This window comes from Scyliorhinus torazame, chromosome 13 (genome assembly GCF_047496885.1).
Source record: "Scyliorhinus torazame isolate Kashiwa2021f chromosome 13, sScyTor2.1, whole genome shotgun sequence".
In the NCBI taxonomy this organism is placed as follows: Eukaryota; Metazoa; Chordata; class Chondrichthyes; order Carcharhiniformes; family Scyliorhinidae; genus Scyliorhinus; species Scyliorhinus torazame.
The window spans coordinates 158050783-158072082 of record NC_092719.1 but is presented as its reverse complement, the minus strand read 5'-3'; the positions used below and the strand labels follow the sequence as shown (position 1 = coordinate 158072082).

Here is a 21300-nt window from a genome sequence, read left to right as displayed (position 1 = left end):
AGATGATTTATTGCTGTATGTTGCGGACCCAGTGGAGGGGATGCCAGAGACAATGCAGACACTCAGGGAGTTTGGGGAATTTTCGGGGTACAAATTGAATATGGGTAAGAGTGAGCCGTTTGTGGTGCATCCGGGGGAGCAGAGCAGGGGAATAGATGACTTACCGCTTAGGAAGGTGACAAGAGATTTCCGGTACTTAGGGATTCAGATAGCCAGGAGTTGGGGAACCTTACACCGGCTTAATCTAACAAGATTGGTGGAACAGATGGAGGAGGATTTTAAGAGATGGGACACGGTGCCCCTGTCACTGGTGCGTAGGGTGCAGGCGGTTAAAATGGTAGTCCTCCCGAGATTCCTCTTTGTGTTTCAGTGCCTTCCGGTGATGGTCACGAAGGCTTTTTTCAAGAGAATTGAGAAAAGTGTCATGAGTTTTGTGTGGGCCGGGAAGACCCCGAGAGTGAGGAGGGGGTTCTTGCAGCGTAGCAGGGATAGGGGGGGCTGGCACTACCGAGCCTAAGTGAATACTACTGGGCCGCCAATATCTCAATGGTGTGTAAGTGGATGGGAGAAGGGGAGGGAGCGGCGTGGAAGAGATTGGAGATGGCGTCCTGCAAGGGAACCAGCCTACAAGCAATGGTGACGGCGCCGTTGCCATTCTCCCCGAAGAAATACACCACAAGTCCAGTGGTGGTGGCAACATTAAAAATTTGGGGGCAGTGGAGACGACATAGGGGAAGGACGGGAGCCTCGGTGCGGTCCCCGATAAGAAATAACCATAGGTTTGTCCCGGGGAGAATGGATGGGGGATTTGGAGCATGGCAAAGAGCTGGGGTTGTGCAACTGAGAGATCTGTTCGTAGACGGGACTTTTGCGAGTCTGGGAGCGCTGACGGAAAAATATGGGTTGCCCCAAGGGAATGCATTTCGGTACATGCAACTGAGGGCTTTCGTGAGGCAACAGGTGAGGGAATTCCCGCAGCTCCCGACGCAGGAGATTCAAGATAGAGTGATCTCAGGGACATGGGTGGGGGATGGTAGGGTGTCGGATATATACTGGGAAATGAGGGACGAGGGGGAGATCATGATGGATGAGCTGAAGGGGAAATGGGAAGAGCTGGGGGAAGAGATTGAGGAGGGGCTGTGGGCTGATGCCCTACGTAGGGTAAACTCGTCGTCCTCGTGCGGCAGGCTAAGCCTGATACAATTCAAGGTTTTACCCAGGGCGCATATGACTGGAGCACGGTTCAGTAAATTTTTCGGGGTAGAGGATAGGTGTGGGAGATGCTCGAGAAGCCCAGCAAACCACACCCACATGTTTTGGTCATGTCCGGCGCTACAGGGGTTCTGGGTGGGGGTGGCAAAGGTGCTTTCGAAGGTGGTGGGGGTCCGGGTCGAGCCAAGCTGGGGGTTGGCTATATTTGGGGTTGCAGAAGAGCCGGGAGTGCAGGAGGCGAAAGAGGCTGATGTCTTGGCCTTTGCGTCCCTAGTAGCCCGGCGAAGGATATTGCTTATGTGGAAGGAAGCCAAACCCCCGGGCATGGAGACCTGGATAAATGATATGGCAGGGTTTATAAAACTAGAACGGATAAAATTTGCACTAAGGGGTTCGGCTCAAGGGTTCACCAGGCGGTGGCAACCGTTCATTGACTACCTCGCAGAACGATAAAGGAAATGGGAAGGTAACAGCAGCAACCCAGGGGGGAGGGGCCCGGGCGGGTCCTCAGGGGTGTTTTTGTATAAATATTTGTATTAGGCTATGTATAATGGATTGTTTGATTTTATTTTTGGAGAGTTATTATTTTTGATAGGGCAGTTGCCATTTAGTTTATATATTATTTATTTATTTGTTAAAAACGGCCACTGTTATTTATACTGTTTTACTGTTGTAAAAAGGAAAACCTTTGTATTGTTTTGTTTGGCCAAAAAAATTTGAATAAAATATATTTTTTTTTAAAAAAAGAGAGGGAATGGGATCTATGGCTAGCAAAAGGCATTTGGGGCAGAGACTGAGACCATAGCTTCTGTCCTTCCAATCTTTAACTGGATTGATTTCTGGCTCATCCAGGACTTGACATTGGACAAGCAGCCTGATACAATAGATGCAGTGGAAGGGTCATGAGGTGGTGGTGAGGGAAGGGCGAAGTGAGGGAAGTACCTGTGGAGTCTGACACCTTTACCCAATTTTGTTGTTGATGAGAAATAAAAGGGGGCTAAGGATAGAAATTTGGTGGACTCCCGAAGTAGGAGATTATCACAGGAGATTATCGGACAGGCAGGTAAGGAACCACCACTGAACAGCAGAGGTGATGTTTTGGAAGCAGCGGTGAGGTCAACTATGGCAAGGTTGCAGTTAGATGAAGAAGGACGAGGACGGATAATGCAGCAAGCTCACAGTTGTACACGATACAATTTGTGACTTTGATTAGGTACTTTTCAGTGTTGTGGCTGGGTTAAAAGTCTGGCTAGAGGGATTCAAACATGCATTTGAGGGATGGCAAACTTGTTCCAAGAGGTTGGCGAGGAAAAGAATGACGAGGAGCTGCGGCAGCAGATTGCCAAGATATTGGGGAGAAAGCTCGGTTTTAGAAGGTGGTGGGTGAATACAGAAAATTCAAAAGGGAAAGGGGCAGACACTGTCGGAGGTTGGGAACCATTTACAAAATCAACTCATACAGGGGTCAGGAAAGGAAGTGGAGCGGTCAGTAGTTTAGAGGAAATCCGGCAGAGAGAGTAAGCGGTGTTCCTTCTGAACAAGTTGAACTCAGAGAGGGTGTGATGGGATATTTTCTGAACCCCCTGAAGTGTGTTTCGCGGTGGAGGTGGTGCACCATTGACTGGCTTTCTGATCCCGCCGCTGTCAACCAGGTTTCCCGTTCTATGCAGCCCCTGCCGTTGGTAAACCTGCAGCGGCGGTTCGCCGTTGGTGGCACTGGAAGATCCCACTGGTGAGAACAGCTAGAAAATTCTGGCCAAGGTTTCAAGGCTAGGGCAATGGAGGAGGGTACAAGAGGTAAGAACGGAGCTGACAGATTATTTTAACTTTAGACACAAAGAAATTCAAGTTCTCATTGCACTTGCTGGAGGTGAAGATAAGAGGGAACGAGGGAAAGGTTCTTCAGGAGAGGTTGATATTCAAAAAAGCAGTCAAAGATATCTTTGCAGTTCAGGGATACTAAGCAGTTTTGGCAGAGTTAAATTTGGATCAGCCAGACCTGGCAATCAATGGCTAAACCAATAGTGCACCAAAAATATTATGGTCTACATCACTTCGATTTAAGAGTGAAAATGGGGGCAGTATGAAAGAAAATGACCACGATAGGAGAGAGTAAGTGTTTCACTAGGACTAAGGCATCAAAGCTGTAGGTGAGGGTGTGATTGAGCAAATTGGTATCTGCAGAGGTATCATGGCAAATGAAGGACCAAAGTTTAGACAGTTTTGAATTGTGCAGTGGTTTTGTAAGCGACTTTGGGAAGAGATTTCCAGATAGGAATGGAAAAGGAAGTGGGATTGGAAGGGTTTGAGAGTGATAGGGGATGTGGTAAAAGTGGTTAGAGATAGCCTTTTCGGCGATTGAGATTGGGACTTGGGGCCACACTTGGGATGGAAAGATAGTGGGGATGATAATGAATATAGATAGGAGAGATTATATGGAGGGAGAGGTCAGGAATCTGTGAACTCAGTCACCAGAGATGGCAGGGTTCAGGTTACATCAACATTGGAACAGTTTATATAAAAGCTCCTCTTTTCAAAGTATATTCACAAGTCTATACTTCTGTGTTTGAGTATTATTCACATTGTGTAGAATGGACTCAGGATCAGCAGCTTGGATTTTGAAGCTTTGTTAGTTTTCTGCCAGGTTTATGGTGAAACATAACCAAATTGTCATTTTCAGATTCATTTAGTTATAGTGAATATCTCTTGGATTCCAAATCTTACCACGTCAACAGACAACCTTGGTTCAGATTGTGGTGGTGGTAGTGGGGGTGGGGGGGGGGGGGGGGTTGGCTAGGCAGAGAAAAATGGTCAAAGTGAATAAATTGAAGATCCTGCTTCTACCCAATTTGCATAATATTTTCTGAAAAAGCATCATCACATCCTGCAACCAATCTCATTTAATAGATTATAGGAACACAAAGCATTCAGCAAAGGAATATTGCAAGGACATCCGCAAAAAGGACACTAGTGCCATTAAATACAAACTCGAACAGATATTTTTACGGTTACAATCTGAAAACTAGCAATTAGAGACACTTAAATTATCATTTTAATTTCCCAGTGTTTGAATCATAGAATCCGTACAGTACAGAAGGAGACCATCCAGCTCATCAAGTCTGCACCGACCCTCCGAAAGAACACCCTACCCAGTCCCAAACCCCTTCCCTATCCCTGTAACCCCACTTATTCTTTGGACACTAAGGGGCAATGTATCATGGTTAAACCACCTAATAATTTTGCTTCTTGCATTATGCTGACCCTTAAAAATGATCTAAAGTAGGAGATCACTGCAGAATCTCTATTCCCCCCAATTCATTGTTGCACCTGTTGTCCATTACAATTAATTAAATGCCTCCCAATCTATCATCCATCATTTTATCTCTTGCAGTCATTCTAATATTATAAATGCACTTTACATTGTTGAGCTAAATTAGTTAACCTGCAGTCCTGGCTTCAAACCAAACTTCAGGCCAATTTGTGTCCCTTCTAACCATTTGGAAACCGTTTGAAATCTCAACCCGAGAGCCACAGGATAAGCCAAACATTGAATTGGGTGACTAGGTACCAATGGTGTGCTATTCTCCATTAACTGGGATTTTATAACTCACAGAGATGCCTTGTGAAGTATGCATCTTTCTCATTTGTAAATTGATAGAATCATCCAATGTGATATAATTTCTGTGATCCAGCCTCTTCTTCCATGCACTTGTGAAGAATCCAATTTTAATTTAGTTCATGTGCATCAATCACACATACTAACACCAAGCCCAGTGCATAACTGCAAACTAGACATCAGGTAATAACAGAGTCTTTTTTCCTCTTTCTGGCAGAAAACATCTTTCATCTTATGAGATTGACCTGAGCGCTGATTATGTTGCAGGACAGAAGCAGCATGTTAAAAAAATGCAAATTTAGTAATGTTGAAAACTGAGGCATACTGTCAACATACAGGGGTCTAGTGTGCATAGTATTTTGCAAGAAATATTTAAATGTACTTAATACCAGAACTGAGTTTAAGTCTGGTGTGCTGCCACAAATCAATTAACCTACTCAAAGATTAGTCTGAAGACTTGCAATTCAATCTGCCAAAATGAGAATCCGACGCAACCACATATAACAAGACTCTTCAGTCTTGAAATAAAACAATGCAAGTTTCTCATAGCAAAATCAGCAGAATTGATGTTTGTAAATCTTAAATCAAAGAACAGGGTTGGATAAAACAAATCACAAAAGGCATGAAATATCTGTGACAAAACACCTCGCTGTTCTCTCCAAATGATAGGAATAGTATGATATACCAATGAGACTCTTTCCCACACCTCAAATTGAGAACTAGTGGAATGTACAATTTGGGAGAAGTATCTAACATTCATTATCAGATTGATAACCCAATATACCCACTGCCGAACTTCAATCCGATATTGCCTGTTATGCACCCCTTTGACAACATTCTGACACATAATCATGTGTCATGTATTATGGATGTGCTTTTTAGGTTTTCAGAAGGAAGCAAAATTAGAAAATGAAATAATCATCTTTCCTTCTCCTGCAGAATTTAATTTTGAATGTTTTGCCTTTTGAAGTAAAGTCTTGGGGCAATTGCTTGTGCCATCAATACATTTTTTAAAAGAACGATTAATTTTAGTTTATGGAATCACTGCTGTTGTTGAAATGGTGGACATATTCAATTGTAATTGAATGCTGCACATTTGGGAAAAGAAAACTTTACCAAATACAAAACATCAAGGTGATCCTTGTAAAAGAGCTTGCGTCCCACAAATGTAGGCAAATGAATCTTGCTAGCGTGATCAGTTGGAAGTCTGCACTGATGAAGTTAAGCATATTCATGGATACATGGCTGAATGGGTGTAAATGGAACACAGCATGAGCCTTTAAGGCATCAAGATGGAAGCAGCAAATATTGATTCGTCTACCAACCGTATTTTGATTAGGGCCCATTAAGTAGAAGCAAGACTCCCCGTGCTTGTCACTTCTCATGCATGAGGAGAGATTAGGAGGTATCATCGCTGAGGGCAGAACGAAGAACCCAGCACCCAGGAAAGATGAGAAAGAAAAAGAGCAGAAGATAGATTTAGATTCCCTATTAGTAAGCAGCAACAGGATTGATCACTCTGTTGATCATGGAAAGATATTTATTATTGTTCCAGTCAGATTGTCCAGGCAAAAAACAATTAGACTGCAAGACAGCAGTTGCAGAATCAAAGGATACAGAAAAAAAAAAGAGCACCAGGAAGTTCTACTGGGAAATGCACTCCATTTCTTTTATATATCACAATACAATAAGTCAAAATGGCATGTAAACAATGACTCATTTAAATATTTACAAACTACATTTCAATTCATGGAACGTTATGTATCATATTAAAAGTAATTACAGAACTTGTTACAAAAATATATACCCTTACAGATAGATGAGACCCATCACTTCGATGGAGATTTAAAAAAAAAAATCAAAATCTCAGGATGTTGAGAATTCTATTTTTGGTAACTATAATTGTTTTAAAATAATATATAATTCCATTCATTTGAATTTGATAGAGATGTTAGTAGATTTAAGTGTTCAAATTCAACTTCATATTCTCCGGTGAAACTTCATAAACCTTTCAGGGAAGCAGCAAGGCATTAAATAAATCATGAAGAGGGTCTGAAATTATTTTGTTTGGGTAAATCAACTTGTCAAAGAGAAAATAGTGATAAGAAAGGCCTGGAGTACAAGTACTGCAGATTGCGAGTGTAAAACGAGTTTGTACTTATGCAAAATTGCCACAGGTAACTGAGATTGCTCCGTGCTATTAATGAAAAGTTAAATGTTGATAACTAAATATCTGATGCTTCCATGATGCATTATTTAAACTGTTGGTTAGCTCAGTTGGCTGGTTCGTGATGCAGTTCAATCCCTGTATTGGTTGAGGTTGTCCATGGCCTTCTCAAACCCGCCTGAGGTATGGTGACCCTCAGTTTAAATCAACACCATTCAGCTCTCTCCCAAAAGGGAAGAGCAACTTGTGGACCTCGGGACTATGGCGACTTCCAATTTTTCAATTTAAATTAACATCTATTCATTTTTTGGCCATAATATGTAAATTCAAGACTGTGATTTCATTCCCATTTACGTTTTACATTTGTATATTTGGGAGGCATTTGAACAATGGAGAATTTAATACAGTCAAATATTTTAGTTTCAGAAAGGTGTTTCTCTGATAACACTTATAGTTACTCCAGCCCATTCTAAAACAAAATAGTGAAAGTACAGAATTAGTATCATCAGCAGATTAGAACCAAAGACTGTACAAAATCATAAGACATTTGTGAAAAGAAGAAAAAATTCCCAGATCTTAACAGAAAAAAAAACAAGAGGAAAACAAAATCACTCATGGAGTGACAGTATGGGAGAAAGTAACATTTTCGTAGGGCAACCCACCATATTCTGGCACATAACCATTTCCACGTTTCAGAAATAAGCAGACTCTCCGACCACCATTCTTAATCAATTCTATGGCGCGAGAATGCTTCATGTTCTTGGTCGTTTCCCCATTGATCTCCAGAATTTCATCTCCAACCTAAAAATGAGAAAATGGTAAATATAAATAAGATTACACGAGAAGCATAGGGGGATCTTTGAAAATGTCAGATGTTTCCATACAAATTCATTTTCTTCCAAATTTCACCCCTGCCTTCTAAAGCTGCTGGTTTGCACCAAGTTAAATTCCTACGGTGCCAGGTAGTTGTATGGTAGCTTTCTCAAGTGGCCATTGTTTTTAAACAACAGCAAGTCTCATCAGGGGAAGGGTAAAGGATAATTGTCGCAGCCATACCGATTTCTGACTAATCCTTGATGTATATGCGCGCAGCAACATTTTCCAGCATGGACTACAGGATCATGATTAAAATTTGGAACGCTGGCTGATACTTCTCCATATCCACTATACTGGGGCCAAATTTAAGAATCGTATCAATGTTCAAGTTCAGTGCATGCAGAGAAAGAAGTGAGTCTGAGACATTCTTAGTTCTTAGGCCCCAGTAACACAGGATGTTTTGCACTTAGGTATTTTTTGAAAAATAACATGGGCTTTCTTGGGATGAATTGACGTGGAAGTGTATTAAAATCTGCATGTGATTATTGTCACCAGGTGAAAAGCCAACAGCAGGTATAATTGAAATAATCTGCCTGGCTCTGTCTGACTGTTTCATGATCCTCTGGAAAGTACAATCACAACTTAATGAAGCTTGTAATTTTATTAGATGCCAAGTATTAGATGCCAATGAAACAAAGTTGATCATTTCAAGACAGCATGGGTGGAGTTGTAAAGCCCCCCACCCACCCTTGGGCCAATTGAAGCCACTAAGTGGGACGCTGGGACCTGTCAGGATGCCCCACTGAAGCCTGAACTTACCTGGGTCTCTGGCTTCACGCTTCCTCTTTGTTGTGAGCTGCCTGTAGTCCCAGCAGTGCACTGCTTCTGGTGGCATGATGGGAACAAGGGATCTGTAGGCCCTGTGATCAGCCAGCAGCTCTTGGAGGTGGGGCATGCTCCCACATGCGGACAGAGATGCTGTCCGAAGCCAACTAATGGCTACTATATGACTGCGATGATGAGCTGGCCAAGGGGAGGCAGGCCCGTCACCAATTCTTCAGCTGTGTGCAGGCCACTAAATCCAGGTAAAATAGATAATGCTAAACTGGGATACAACAGACATTTATGTCCAAATTTTTGTCCAAATTTATGCTCACCAAAAATATCGAAGAGGTGGCTGAATGATCTGAGGATCGCAGTAATATTTCTGTATCAAAATTTTGGAATGGGACTGCCATGCATTAAAATATTGCTTGAAACTGCATATTTCTTAATTCCAGTATTAATGGAGAACAATATTTAGAGATGAGACAAGAACCAACATATGTGCAAACTAAAAAAAGTTGAGTTTCTAGGAGTTATATCAAATCAAAAGTTATATACTTTTTCATGGACTTCCGGGTGCGGCTATGCAGAGCTAGGTCACATATTCGGCAGCTCCCGCTTGGAACGGACTTTTGGGCTCTTTTACAGGGCCCCCACGGCATTTGTTTGACATTTCCCGGTGTGGGAAGAAGGCTGCAGCATTCCCCTGACAGTGTCCCTCAGGAGTGTTGTGTCTTTTGGCTACCAGACCCGGCAGAAACAGTGAAAGATTTGGCTTGAGCTGCAGCAGTAGACGAGGGCCTCTTCCAGCATGCAGGCGGGGGAAGGGCAAGCTTAAAGCTGCAATCTGGCTTGACTCTATCAAAGGTGAATTCTAGCAGCAGAGGGAACAACTGTGAAAAGATCTACCAGGGCCATTAAAGAAGCAGGGACGAGGCTTCTGGTGGTGGCCATGGAGGTGTAGGTTGCGCATTCGGCAGCTCCCGTCTGGAGCCGACTCTCAGACATTTTTCAGGAGTTTCTATAGACTTTTTGGGGCAGACTGGTGAAGCAAACACTGCTAACTTCTATGAAACGGACCAGAAGTGTAACGGCCAAAGGAGCGGCACTGGAGCAACGGGAGAAGCGAGGGAAAGAAAACAAAATGGCGGCGGCCAGGGACAAAGGGGAGCTGCAGGAGTTCATCAAGTGCTGCTTCGAGGAGCAGCGCGAGGAGATGCGCAAAGAGATGTTGGCGCCTATGCTTTCGGCAATTGAAGGACTCGGGATCACGCAGAAGGCCCACGAAGCTAAGATCCAGGAGGTACAGAAAAGAATCAGTCAGAACGAGGACAAGCTCGTGGGCCTGGCGGTGAGAGTGGAGCAGAACGAGGCGCTACACAAGAGGTGGGCGGGAAGACGCGAAGACCTGGAGAACAGGTTGAGGAGAAAGAATCTGCGAATCCTGGGTCTCCCTGAGGGAGTGGAGGGGGCTGATGCCGGGGCATACGCGAGCACGATGCTCGAGTCGATGATGGGCACGAAGGCCCCTTCGAGGCCGCTGGAGTTGGACAGGGCACATCGGGTGCTGGCGAAGAAGCCCCAGGCAAATGAGCCGCCAAGGGTGATGGTGGTGAGGTTCCACCGGTTCACGGACAGAGAGTGGGTCCTGAGATGGGCCAAGAAGGAGTGGAGCAGTAAGTGGGACAATGCAGAGATCCGAATATACCCAGACTGGAGCACGGAGGTTGCAAAGCGGAGAGTGGGTTTCAACCGGGCCAAAGCGGCGTTGTACCGGAAAGAAGTGAAATTCAGAATGCTGCAGCCAGCGCGACTGTGGGTCACATACAAGGGCCAACACTTTTACTTCGAAACGCCTGAAGAGGCGTGGACCTTTGTACAAGCCGAAATGTTGGACTCTGAGGGTTTGTGAGGGTGGGGGGGATGTTTTGGGGTTTGATGTGTGATGGTTGTTGTATATAGGGGGTCAATCACGCGCAGGAAATGTTACATGGGCTGGGGGAGAGAGACAGGAGCTGCGCCAGAAGGGGCGGAGCGGGCTTTGGAAAGCGCGGGGTTTTTTCCCGCGTGCGGGAAGGGGAACGAAGGAATGCATATGGATTGGGAGACTCCCACGCGGGGAGGTCAATGGGACGGCGGGGGAAGCCGGGGTCAGCAGGCGTCAGCTGACTTACGGGAGTGACATGGGGGGAGTAAAAAAGCTAGACAGGGGTCTAGCAGGGGGGAGGGGAGGGGGGGAAAAAGGTTTGCTGCTGCACTGGCCGAAAGGGAATGGGACACAGAAGAGGTGGTCGGGACGGGTGTCCCCCCTCTGGGGGACTGGAGGGTGAGGGAGGCGTGGACACGGGACTGGCCCAGAAAAGGAGATGGCTAGTCGGTGGGACGTGGTGGGGGGGGGGGGGGGGGGTCCGGCTGATAACGTGGAATGTGAGGGGCCTGAATGGGCCGGTGAAGAGGGCTCGAGTGTTCGCGTACTTAAAGGGACCGAAGGCGGACGTGGCCATGCTCCAAGAGACACATCTGAAGGTGGCGGACCAGGTCAGGTTAAGAAAGGGATGGGTAGGACAGGTATTCCACTCGGGACTGGACGCAAAGAATAGAGGGGTGGCAATATTGGTGGGAAAGCGGGTGTCATTTGAGGCCAAGACTATTGTAGCGGACAATGGAGGGCGATATGTAATGGTGAGCAGTAGGCTGCAAGGGACGTGGGTGGTGTTGGTAAACGTATACGCCCCGAACTGGGATGATGCAGGATTCATGAAGCACATGTTGGGGCGCATTCCGGACCTGGAGATAGGATGCCTGATAATGGGAGGGGACTTCAATACAGTGTTGGATCCAGCACTGGACCGCTCCAAATCAAGGACTGGAAAGAGGCCGGCGGCGGCCAAGGTACTTAGGGGGTTTATGGATCATATGGGGGGAGTGGACCCATGGCGGTTTACAAGGCCGCAGGCCAGGGAATTTTCTTTCTTCTCCCATGTACACAAAGCCTACTCCCGGATAGATTTCTTTGTTCTGGGTAGGGCGCTCATCCCGAGGGTGGAGGGGACGGAGTATTTGGCTATAGCCGTTTCGGACCATGCCCCGCACTGGGTGGAACTGGAGCTGGGAGAGGAGCGGGACCAATGCCCGTTGTGGCGGCTGGATGTGGGACTGCTGGCGGACGAGGTGGTGTGTGGGAAGGTGAGGGGGTGTATCGAAAGGTACTTGGAGGCCAATGACAACGTGGAGGTGCGGGTGGGGGTGGTATGGGAGGCGTTGAAGGCGGTGATCAGGGGAGAGCTCATTTCCATTAGGGCTCATAGGGAGAAGACAGAGGGTATGGAAAGGGATAGGTTAGTGGGGGAGATTTTGAGAGTGAACAGGAGATACGCAGAGGCCCCGGAGGAAAGATTACTTGGAAAGACGACGGCTCCAGGCGGAGTTTGACCTGTTGACCACAGGGAAGGCGGAGGCACAGTGGAGGAAAGCGCAGGGGGCGACCTACGAGTATGGGGAAAAGGCTAGTCGGATGCTGGCACACCAGCTCCGTAAGAGGATGGCGAGGGAAATAGGGGGAGTCAAAGATGGAAGGGGAGCCACGGTTCGGAGTGCAACGAAAATAAACGAGGTATTCAAGGCCTTTTATGAAGAGCTGAACAGATCCCAGCCCCCAGCGGGGGAAGAGGGGATGAGACGATTCCTAGATCAGCTGAGATTCCCGAGGGTGGAGGAGCAAGAGGTGGCTGGTTTGGGGGCACCAATTGGGTTGGAGGAGCTGAGCAAGGGTTTGGGGAGCATGGAGGCGGGAAAGGCCCCGGGACCGGATGGATTCCCGGTGGAGTTCTACAGGAAGTACGCAGACCTGTTGGCCCCGCTACTGGTGAGGACCTTTAATGAGGCAAGAGAGGAGGGGACCCTGCCCCCGACAATGTCGGAAGCGACAATTTCTTTGATCCTAAAGCGGGACAAGGACCCACTGCAATGTGGGTCGTACAGGCCGATCTCGCTCCTCAATGTGGATGCAAAGTTGCTGGCAAAAGTGCTGGCCACGAGGATCGAGGACTGTGTCCCGGGGGTAATCCACGAGGACCAGACGGGATTTGTAAAGGGCAGGCAACTAAACACCAATGTGCGGCGGCTCTTAAACGTGATAATGATGCCATCGGAGGAGGGAGAGGCGGAGATAGTGGCAGCTATGGACGCGGAGAAGGCCTTTGACCGAATAGAGTGGGAGTACCTCTGGGAGGTGCTGCGCAGGTTTGGGTTCGGGGTAGGGTTTATCAATTGGGTTAAACTCCTTTACAGTGCCCCAATCGCGAGTGTAGTGACGAACCGACGGAGGTTGGAGTACTTTTGACTGTACCGAGGGACGAGGCAGGGGTGCCCCCTGTCCCCCCTGTTGTTCGCATTGGCGATCGAACCATTGGCCAGGTCATTGAGGGAGTCTAATAAATGGAAGGGGGTGGTCCGAGGGGGAGAAGAGCATCGGGTGTCGCTATATGCGGATGACCTGTTGCTGTACGTGGCGGATCCAATGGAGGGGATGGTGGAGGTCATGCAGACTCTAAGGGAGTTTGGGGAGTTTTCGGGCTATAAACTCAATATAGGGACGAGTGAGCTCTTTGTATTACAGGCGGGGGACCAAGAAGGAGGGATAGGGGACCTACCGCTGAGGAGGGCGGAGGGGAGCTTTCGGTATCTGGGGATCCAGACAGCCAGGAGTTGGGGGACCCTACATAAACTGAATCTGACGAGGTTGGTGGAGCAAATGGAGGAGGATTTCAAAAGATGGGACATGTTACCGCTCTCGCTGGCGGGTAGAGTGCAGTCGGTCAAAATGGTGGTCCTTCCGAGGTTTCTGTTTGTGTTTCAGTGCCTTCCCATCGTGATCACTAAGGCCTTTTTTAAGAGAGTAGGCAGGAGTATTATGGGGTTTGTGTGGGCGAATAAGACCCCGAGAGTAAGGAGAGGGTTCCTGGAATGCAGTAGGGACCGAGGAGGGTTGGTGCTGCCAAACCTGGGGAGCTACTACTGGGCAGCAAATGTGGCGATGATCCGCAAGTGGGTTATGGAGGGAGAGGGGGCGGCATGGAAGAGGATGGAGATGGCGTCCTGTAAAGGAACGAGCCTGGGGGCGTTGGTGACGGCACCGCTGCCGCTCTCGCCGACAAAGTATACCACGAGCCCGGTGGTGGCGGCAACGCTAAGGATCTGGGGCCAGTGGAGACGGCACCGGGGTGCAATGGGAGCATCGGTGTGGTCCCCGATCAGGGGTAACCACCGGTTTGTCCCGGGGAAGATGGATGGGGGGTTCCAGAGCTGGCATCAGGCGGGGATTGGAAGAATGGGGTACCTGTTCATCGACGGGACGTTTGCGAGCCTAGGGGCACTGGAGGAGAAGTTCGAGTTACCCCCGGGAAATGCCTTTAGATATATGCAGGTGAGGGCTTTTGTGAGGCAACAGGTGAAGGAGTTCCCGTTGCTCCCGGCATAAGAAGTTCAAGGTAGGGTGATCTCGGGTGTATGGGTCGGGGAGGGCAAGGTGTCGGAAATATACCAGGAGTTGGAAGAAGAGGGGGAAGCGCTGGTAGAAGAGTTGAAGGGTAAATGGGAGGAGGAGCTGGGGGAGGAGATCGAGGAAGGTCTGTGGGCTGATGCCCTAGGTAGGGTTAATTCCTCCTCCTCGTGTGCCAGGCTCAGCCTGATACAATTTAAGGTGGTCCACAGAGCGCACTTGAGTAGGTTCTTTGGGGTAGAGGACAGATGTGGAAGGTGCTCAGGGAGCCCGGCGAACCATGTCCATATGTTTTGGTCATGCCCGGCACTGGAGGGGTTCTGGAGAGGAGTGGCGGGAGCAATATTTCAGGTGGTGAAAGTCCGGGTCAAGCCAAGCTGGGGGCTAGCAATATTTGGAGTAGTGGACGAACCGGGAGTGCAGGAGGCGAAAGAGGCCGGCATTCTGGCCTTTGCGTCCCTAGTAGCCAGGCGAAAGATCTTGCTAATGTGGAAGGAGGCGAAGCCCCCCAGCCTGGAGGCCTGGATAAATGATATGGCTGGGTTCATAAAGTTGGAGAGGATTAAGTTTGCCTTGAGAGGGTCTGCGCAGGGGTTCTACAGGCGGTGGCAACCGTTCCTAGACTATCTCGCGGAGCGTTAGAGGAAGGTCGGTCAGCAGCAACCTTGGCGGGGGGGGGGGGGGGGGGGGGGGGGGGGGGGTGGGACGTCCTGGGAGGGGGGGGAATGGGGGGACTGCCTGGGAGGGTGGATGAGCAAGAGATAACATGAAGGGTTGGGGAAACTGGCACGTACGGGTGAGGGCCAGTGTACAAAGCTGTGTAAATATATAATTTTGCCATGTATATATCTTGCTCTGCGCGATTTCTCGTTTTTTTTTGTTACGAGGGGGGGGGGTTATTGTTTGTAAGGGAGAAAAATTGTGTTAAAAAACTTTAATAAATATATTTTAAAAAATAAAATAAAATAAACTTTTTCATACATCCAGACATGCACAGCCTTGCTTGCATGGAGCATTTGAAAAACAGTTTCCTGAATGTCCTCGAATCATGAATGCCTAGGATTACAGAACTAACCACCCAGAACGGAAGAGTAGCATGAGTAGAGCTTTTGGAACCGACTTAAAAAAACACTGTCATCTTGTTGCATTTTGGAGTGCACAATTGAGATATTACTGGAATCCTAATGTTTTAATAGGGCTATAGTCAATAGTCACCATGAAAAATCCATAAAGGACGTAATGAACCTAAGCTTTCAGTTTCCTGATGCAGAAATCAATATCGGCAAAATGAACTGAAATAGTGCTGCCTCAAAGTAATCTCTGTGCGCCACATGCACAATATTAATAAGCAAACTTCATAATTTTCTTCCACACAGCACACAATAAATCTTCTCCCACATATAAAAGTAAGAGGACCTCAAGGAACAACAATAAATTCATCGAAAGACTTGCATTTATTTTTTATTTTTAAAAAATATTTTTATTCTCCTCCTTTTTCACATTTTCTCCCACATTTACACCCATCAACAATAAACAATAATCAGCAAGATATGTCAATCCCCATAATAACAACTATCCCATCTACCCACCAACCCCCAAACATCAGCCCGCATGTTTATATAAACAAATGACAAAAAGGAATCAGGGATTACCTGTAGTCACCCTTAATCTACACAGCCCCCCTCCCCACCCCACCACCCACCCCACCAACTAATGTTTGATGTTATCCAGTTCTTGAAAGTGCACAATAAATAGTGCCTATGACTTGTAGACCCCTCCGAGCTGCCCCTCAGTTCGAACTTAACCTTCTCAAGGGTCAAGTATTCCAACAGGTCCCCCTGCCACGCCAGGGCACTGGGTGGAGAGGCTGCTCTCCATCCCAGCAGGATCCGCCTTCGGGCGATCAACGAGGTGAAGGCAATGATATCTGCCTCCGCTCCCGTTTCCAACCCTGGCTGGTCCGACACCCCGAATATGGCCTCCTGGGGACCCGGGTCCAGCTTCACACGCACCACCTTGGAAATTACCCGAAACACCTCCTTCCAGTACCCCCCTAGCTTTGGACAGGACCAAAACATATGAACGTGATTCGCACCCCCCCCCCGCAACGCTCACACACATCCTCTACTCCTTCAAAAAAATCGTCTCATCCTCGCCCTCGTGAGGTGCGCTCTATATACCACCTTCAGCTGTCTCAGCCGCAATCTCGCACATGAGGTGGAGGCATTCACTCTCCGGAGCACCTCACACCAGACCCCCTCCTCTATAACCTTTCTCAGCTCTTCCTCCCACTTTGCTTTGATCCCTTCCAGTGGTGCCTTGTCCTCTTCCAAAATAGCTCCGTACACCACTGACACTGCCCCCTTCTCCAGTCCCCTTGTCGTCAACACCTCCTCCAGCAATGTGGAGGCCGGTTCCTCTGGGAAGCTCTGTATCTCCTTCCTGGCAAAATCCCGAACCTGCATGTACCGAAACACTTCTCCCTGCTCTAGCCCATACTTCGCTTCCAGCTCCCTCAATCCTGCAAACCGACCCCGAAGAAACAAATCTTTTAGCGTCTTAATCCCCTTCTCTTCCCATTTCCGAAAACTTCCATCCCACCTCCCTGGCTCAAATCTGTGGTTCCGCCGAATCGGCATTTCCCTTGACCCGAAACCCAACCCGAAGAGTTGGCGAAACCGCCTCCAGATTTTCAATGAAGCTATTATTACCAGACTCCCTGAATATTTCCCCGGAGCTATCGGGAGCGGCGCTGTTGCAAGTGCCTTCAGCCCCGACCCCCTGCACAAACTCTCCTCCATTCTGACCCACTGAGAATCAACCCCTCTGATCCAGCTCCGCACTTTCTCCACATTCGCCGCCCAGTAGTAGTACAACAGGTTCGGGAGACCCAAACACCCTGCCTGCCTTCCCCTCTGTAGCAGCACCTTTCTCACTCTGGCCACCTTCCCACCCCATATGAATGAGGTAATCCTTCCCTCAATCTCCCTGAAAAAAGACTTTGGCAGGAAAATCGGTAGGCATTGAAAAATAAACAGGAATCGCGGCAACACATTCATTTTAACCGCCTGTACCCGACCCGCCAGTGACAGAGGAAGGTCGTCCCACCTTGCCAGATCGGCTTTCACTCTCCCCACCAAACTAGTGATGTTGTACCTGCGAAGCCTCCCCCACACCCGAGCAACCTGCACCCCCAGATACCTAAAATGAGTCCCTGCTCTACGGAATGGCAGCCCCCCCCCCCCGCCCGAGACACCACAAAGTACTCACTCTTGTCCAGGTTCAACTTGTACCCCGAGAAAGACCCAAATACCCGCAGTAGCTCCAATATTCCTCCTATCGACGCACTCGGCTCCGACACATACAGCAGCAAGTCGTCGGCATATAAGGACACCCTATGCTCTATCCCCCCCCCTGCACTATTCCTTTCCATGCTCCCGAACTTCTCAATGCGATGGCCAACGGCTCAATCGCAAGTGCAAACAGCAGGGGGGACAGAGGACATCCCTGTCTAGTCCCACGGTGGAGAGAAAAGTATCTCAAACTGATATTATTTGTGCAGACACTCGCCTTCGGTTCCTTATATAATAGCTTTACCCAGTTCACAAACCTTGGTCCAATCCCAAACCGCTCCAGCACTGCCATCAGGTACCCCCATTCTACACGATCAAACGCCTTCTCGGCATCCAATGCCACAACTACCTCTGTTTCCTTTCTTTCCGCCGGTGCCATAACAACTTTCAAAACCCTCCTAATGTTCGAAAACAGCTGCCTCCCTTTCACGAACCCCGTCTGATCCTCCCCTATCACCTTCGGGAGGCACTCCTCCAGCCTACCCGCCAGTACCTTCGCCAACACTTTTACGTCCACATTCAGAAGTGATATGGGCCGATACGACCCACACTCCGTCGGATCCTTATCTTTTTTTAGTAACAGGGAAATCAATGCCTGCCGCAAGGTTTGCGGCAACACCCCCTTCCCTATCGCCTCCTCAAACATCCCCACCATCAGGGGTGCCAACCTATCCTTAAATTTTTATAATATTCCACCGGAAACCCATCCGGCCCTGCCACCTTCCCCGACTGCATCCTCCCAATCGCATCCTTTATCTCCTGCTCCACTATTGCTCCTTCTAATGTAGCCCTGTCCCCCTCCCAAACCTCGGGTACTCCAACCCATCTAGAAATTCCTGCATCTCACGGTCTCCCCCGAGGGCTCTGACTTGTACAACCTCTCATAAAACTCCTCATAAACCTTGTTAATCAACACTGGGGCCACAACCAACTTCCCTGCCCTATCCTTCACCTGAAGAATTTCCCTTGCCGCTGCCTCCCTCCGGAGCTGACCTGCTAACATACGCCTTAGCTCCATGTTCAAAAACTGCACCCCTTGCTCGTCTCAGTTGGCGCACCGCCTTCCTGGTGGACAGTCGGTCGAAGCTCGCCTGTAGTTCCTTCCTCTTTTCCAGCTTCGCCGGGTCCCCATCCTCTGCATATCTCCTATCTATCTCCAACATCTCATCTATTACTCTCTGCTGCTCCAACCTCTCCTCTTTATTCACCCTGGCCTTAAACAAAATTACCTCCCCTCTCACCACCGCCTTTAGAGCCTCCCAGACGACTACCTTCGACACCTCACCCGTACAATTGAAACCTACATATTCCTTAATTACCGTTTCAATTTTCTCACAGAACACTTGGTTCCCCAAAAGCCCCACATCCAGTTTCCGCCCCGGTCTCTGCGCTGCCCCCTTCTCTAGCACCATATCCACCCAATGTGGAGTGTGATCTGACACTGCAATTGCAGAGTATTCCGACCCCTTGACTCCATCCAGCAAAGCCTTCCCCACCACAAAACAGTCGATCCGCGAGTATACCTTATGGACCGCTGAGAAAAACGAATACTCCCGTTCCCTTGGGTGCAGGAACCTCCAAGGGTCCACCCCTCCCATTTCCACCATTAACCCAGCCAGCGCCTTTGCCCCCCCCCCCCCCCCCCCCCCCGATGGGATCAGCGAGCGCGGCCGTGATCTGTCCAACCTTGGCTCCTGCACCAAGTTCCAGTCCCCCCCCCACAATCAGCTCATGCGTGTCCAAGTCGGGAATAGCCCCAAACACCTTCTTCGCGAATCCCACATCGTCCCAATTGGGACCGTATACACTTAACAGCGCCACTAATCTCCCCTCCAAGTGCCCCGGTCACAATCACATATCTACCCCCCTGATCTGCCACCACCTTCTCCATCTGGAAGCGTACCCTTTTGCTGACCAGCACCGCTACCCCTCGAGCCCTTCCATCAAATCCGGAGTAAAACACTTGGCTAACCCAGCCCTTTTTAAGTCGCACCTGGTCCTTCACCCACAAGTGAGTCTCCTGCAGCATTGCTACATCGGCTTTCAAACTTTAAAGATGTGCAAGCACCCTTGACCTCTTGACCGGACCTCCTAGTCCTCTCACGTTCCACGTGATTATCCTTACTGGGGGTCTCTCACCCCCCCCCCACCCTTTCTTATCCACCATCACCATACCGCCGGGCCCTGCCCCATAAGCCTGACCCGCCCCTGTCTATTGTTAACATCGAACCCCTTCCCCCCTCCCAAGAACCCCCCCTACAAAAACATCCCCCAACATCCATCCCTCCACCCCCTCTTGCTCGCCTCGTAGGCCCATTGAAGCCTGCTATCCAGGCTCCAACGTCCGCAGTCCTCATCTCACCTCACCCCCGTTCACTAACTGACTTTAGTTAGCTAGCGCGGGTGGCTCCCCCCGCCAAGACCTCTCGCCCCCTTCCACCCAGTCCCAGAGAAAGAAACACCAAAACAAACCCAACAATCCAACCCCTACAATTCATTAACATAACATTTAACCGTCGCAACACAGAACGTCATTAACTTGAACTCTGTAACAATGCAAAGAGAAGTAAATTTCAATACAAATCAGTAAAAAGAAAGTTGTAACATTTGTACATTTTCCAGCCGCTCAAACACAGTCCACAGTCTCTCTTCCAGTTCCGCTCTTCACGTCTGTCCCAAGCCTTCTGCCCTCACGAACGCCTCAGCCGCCTCCGCTGTCTCAAAATAAATGTCTTTGGCGTCATATGTTACTCTCAACTTCGCCGGGTACACCACACCAAATCGCACCCCCTTCTTGTACAAAGCTGCCTTCACTCGCCCAAACGGCGCTCGTCTTTTTGCCAACTCCACCATCCAGTCCTGGTAGATCCGAACCGCAGTACCATCCCACAGCACCTCACGTTCCTGCTTTGCCCAGCTTAATACTTTTTCCTTCATGCAAAACTTATGGAAGCAGATAATTACTGCCCTTGGCGGCTCGTTCACTTTGGGCTTCGGCCTTAATGACCGATGAGCTCAGTCTAGCTCGTACAGGGTGGGGCTCTCACCCTCCCCCATCAGCTCCGCCAACTTCTTAGCGAAGTATTGCGTTGGCCTTGGGCCCTCTGTTCCTTCGGGCAAGCCCACAATTCTCAAATTGTGCCACCTTGAGCGGTTTTCCAAGTCTTCCAGCTTTGCTCGGAGTCCTCTATTAACATCCACCACCCTCCGCAGCTCGTCCCCCATCAAGGTGACCTGGTCGCTGTATCGTGTCACGGCCTCCTCCACCTCCTTCATCTTCTCGCCTTGCTCTCTCACCTCGGCCAATGCCTTTGCCTCCTCCACCCTCATCGGGCCGATTGACTCCTCCAACAATGACCTCAACACGACCGCCATCTCTTTCCTCAGGACCTCCATGTGCCTCACCAAACGCTTGTCCAGTTCCATCACCATCACCTCGGTCATCTTCTCCACTGTATGTAGTGCGGCCCCGCCTTGCAGTTCGGCTTCCGCCATCCTGTCAACACTTTTGCTTTTGCTCGTCTTCTCCTTCGGCGGCGAACCCGCGTTTCCTCCTTTCTTCGACGCTGCTTTTTGCATCCTTTAGCGGCTTATTGTTTATTATCTTCTTTCCTTTCTCCTCTCTCCTTCACCCTCCTGCCCTTCATCAATCTGACATTCTTCTTTTTTGAAAAAAAAAACTTTCACCAAACTTCCTTAAATCTTCTTTCTTTCTCCTCTACATTCACCTGGGACCAGGCTTCAACTTTCTTTCTTCTTCCTAGGTGGGAGCCATCCGACGTGGAGCACCCTCCCTACATGGCGCCCTGGC

General features: G+C 48.8%; 1 protein-coding gene across 15 annotated transcripts in view; it reads right to left on the bottom strand.

Moving 5' to 3' along the window:
* Positions 1 to 21300, bottom strand: part of magi1b (membrane associated guanylate kinase, WW and PDZ domain containing 1b) — a 679590-nt gene that overhangs the window by 23999 nt on the left and 634291 nt on the right. For 10 of the 15 annotated variants that reach the window (XM_072472316.1, XM_072472318.1, XM_072472314.1 and 7 more), the window contains one exon: positions 7658 to 7796. In XM_072472316.1, the coding sequence (XP_072328417.1) occupies positions 7658 to 7796 (139 nt within the window). Of the gene's footprint in view, positions 1 to 6153; positions 6243 to 6350; positions 7797 to 21300 lie in introns of those variants that run through there. The other 5 variants (XM_072472328.1, XM_072472321.1, XM_072472327.1 and 2 more) reach the window with 2 other exon arrangements.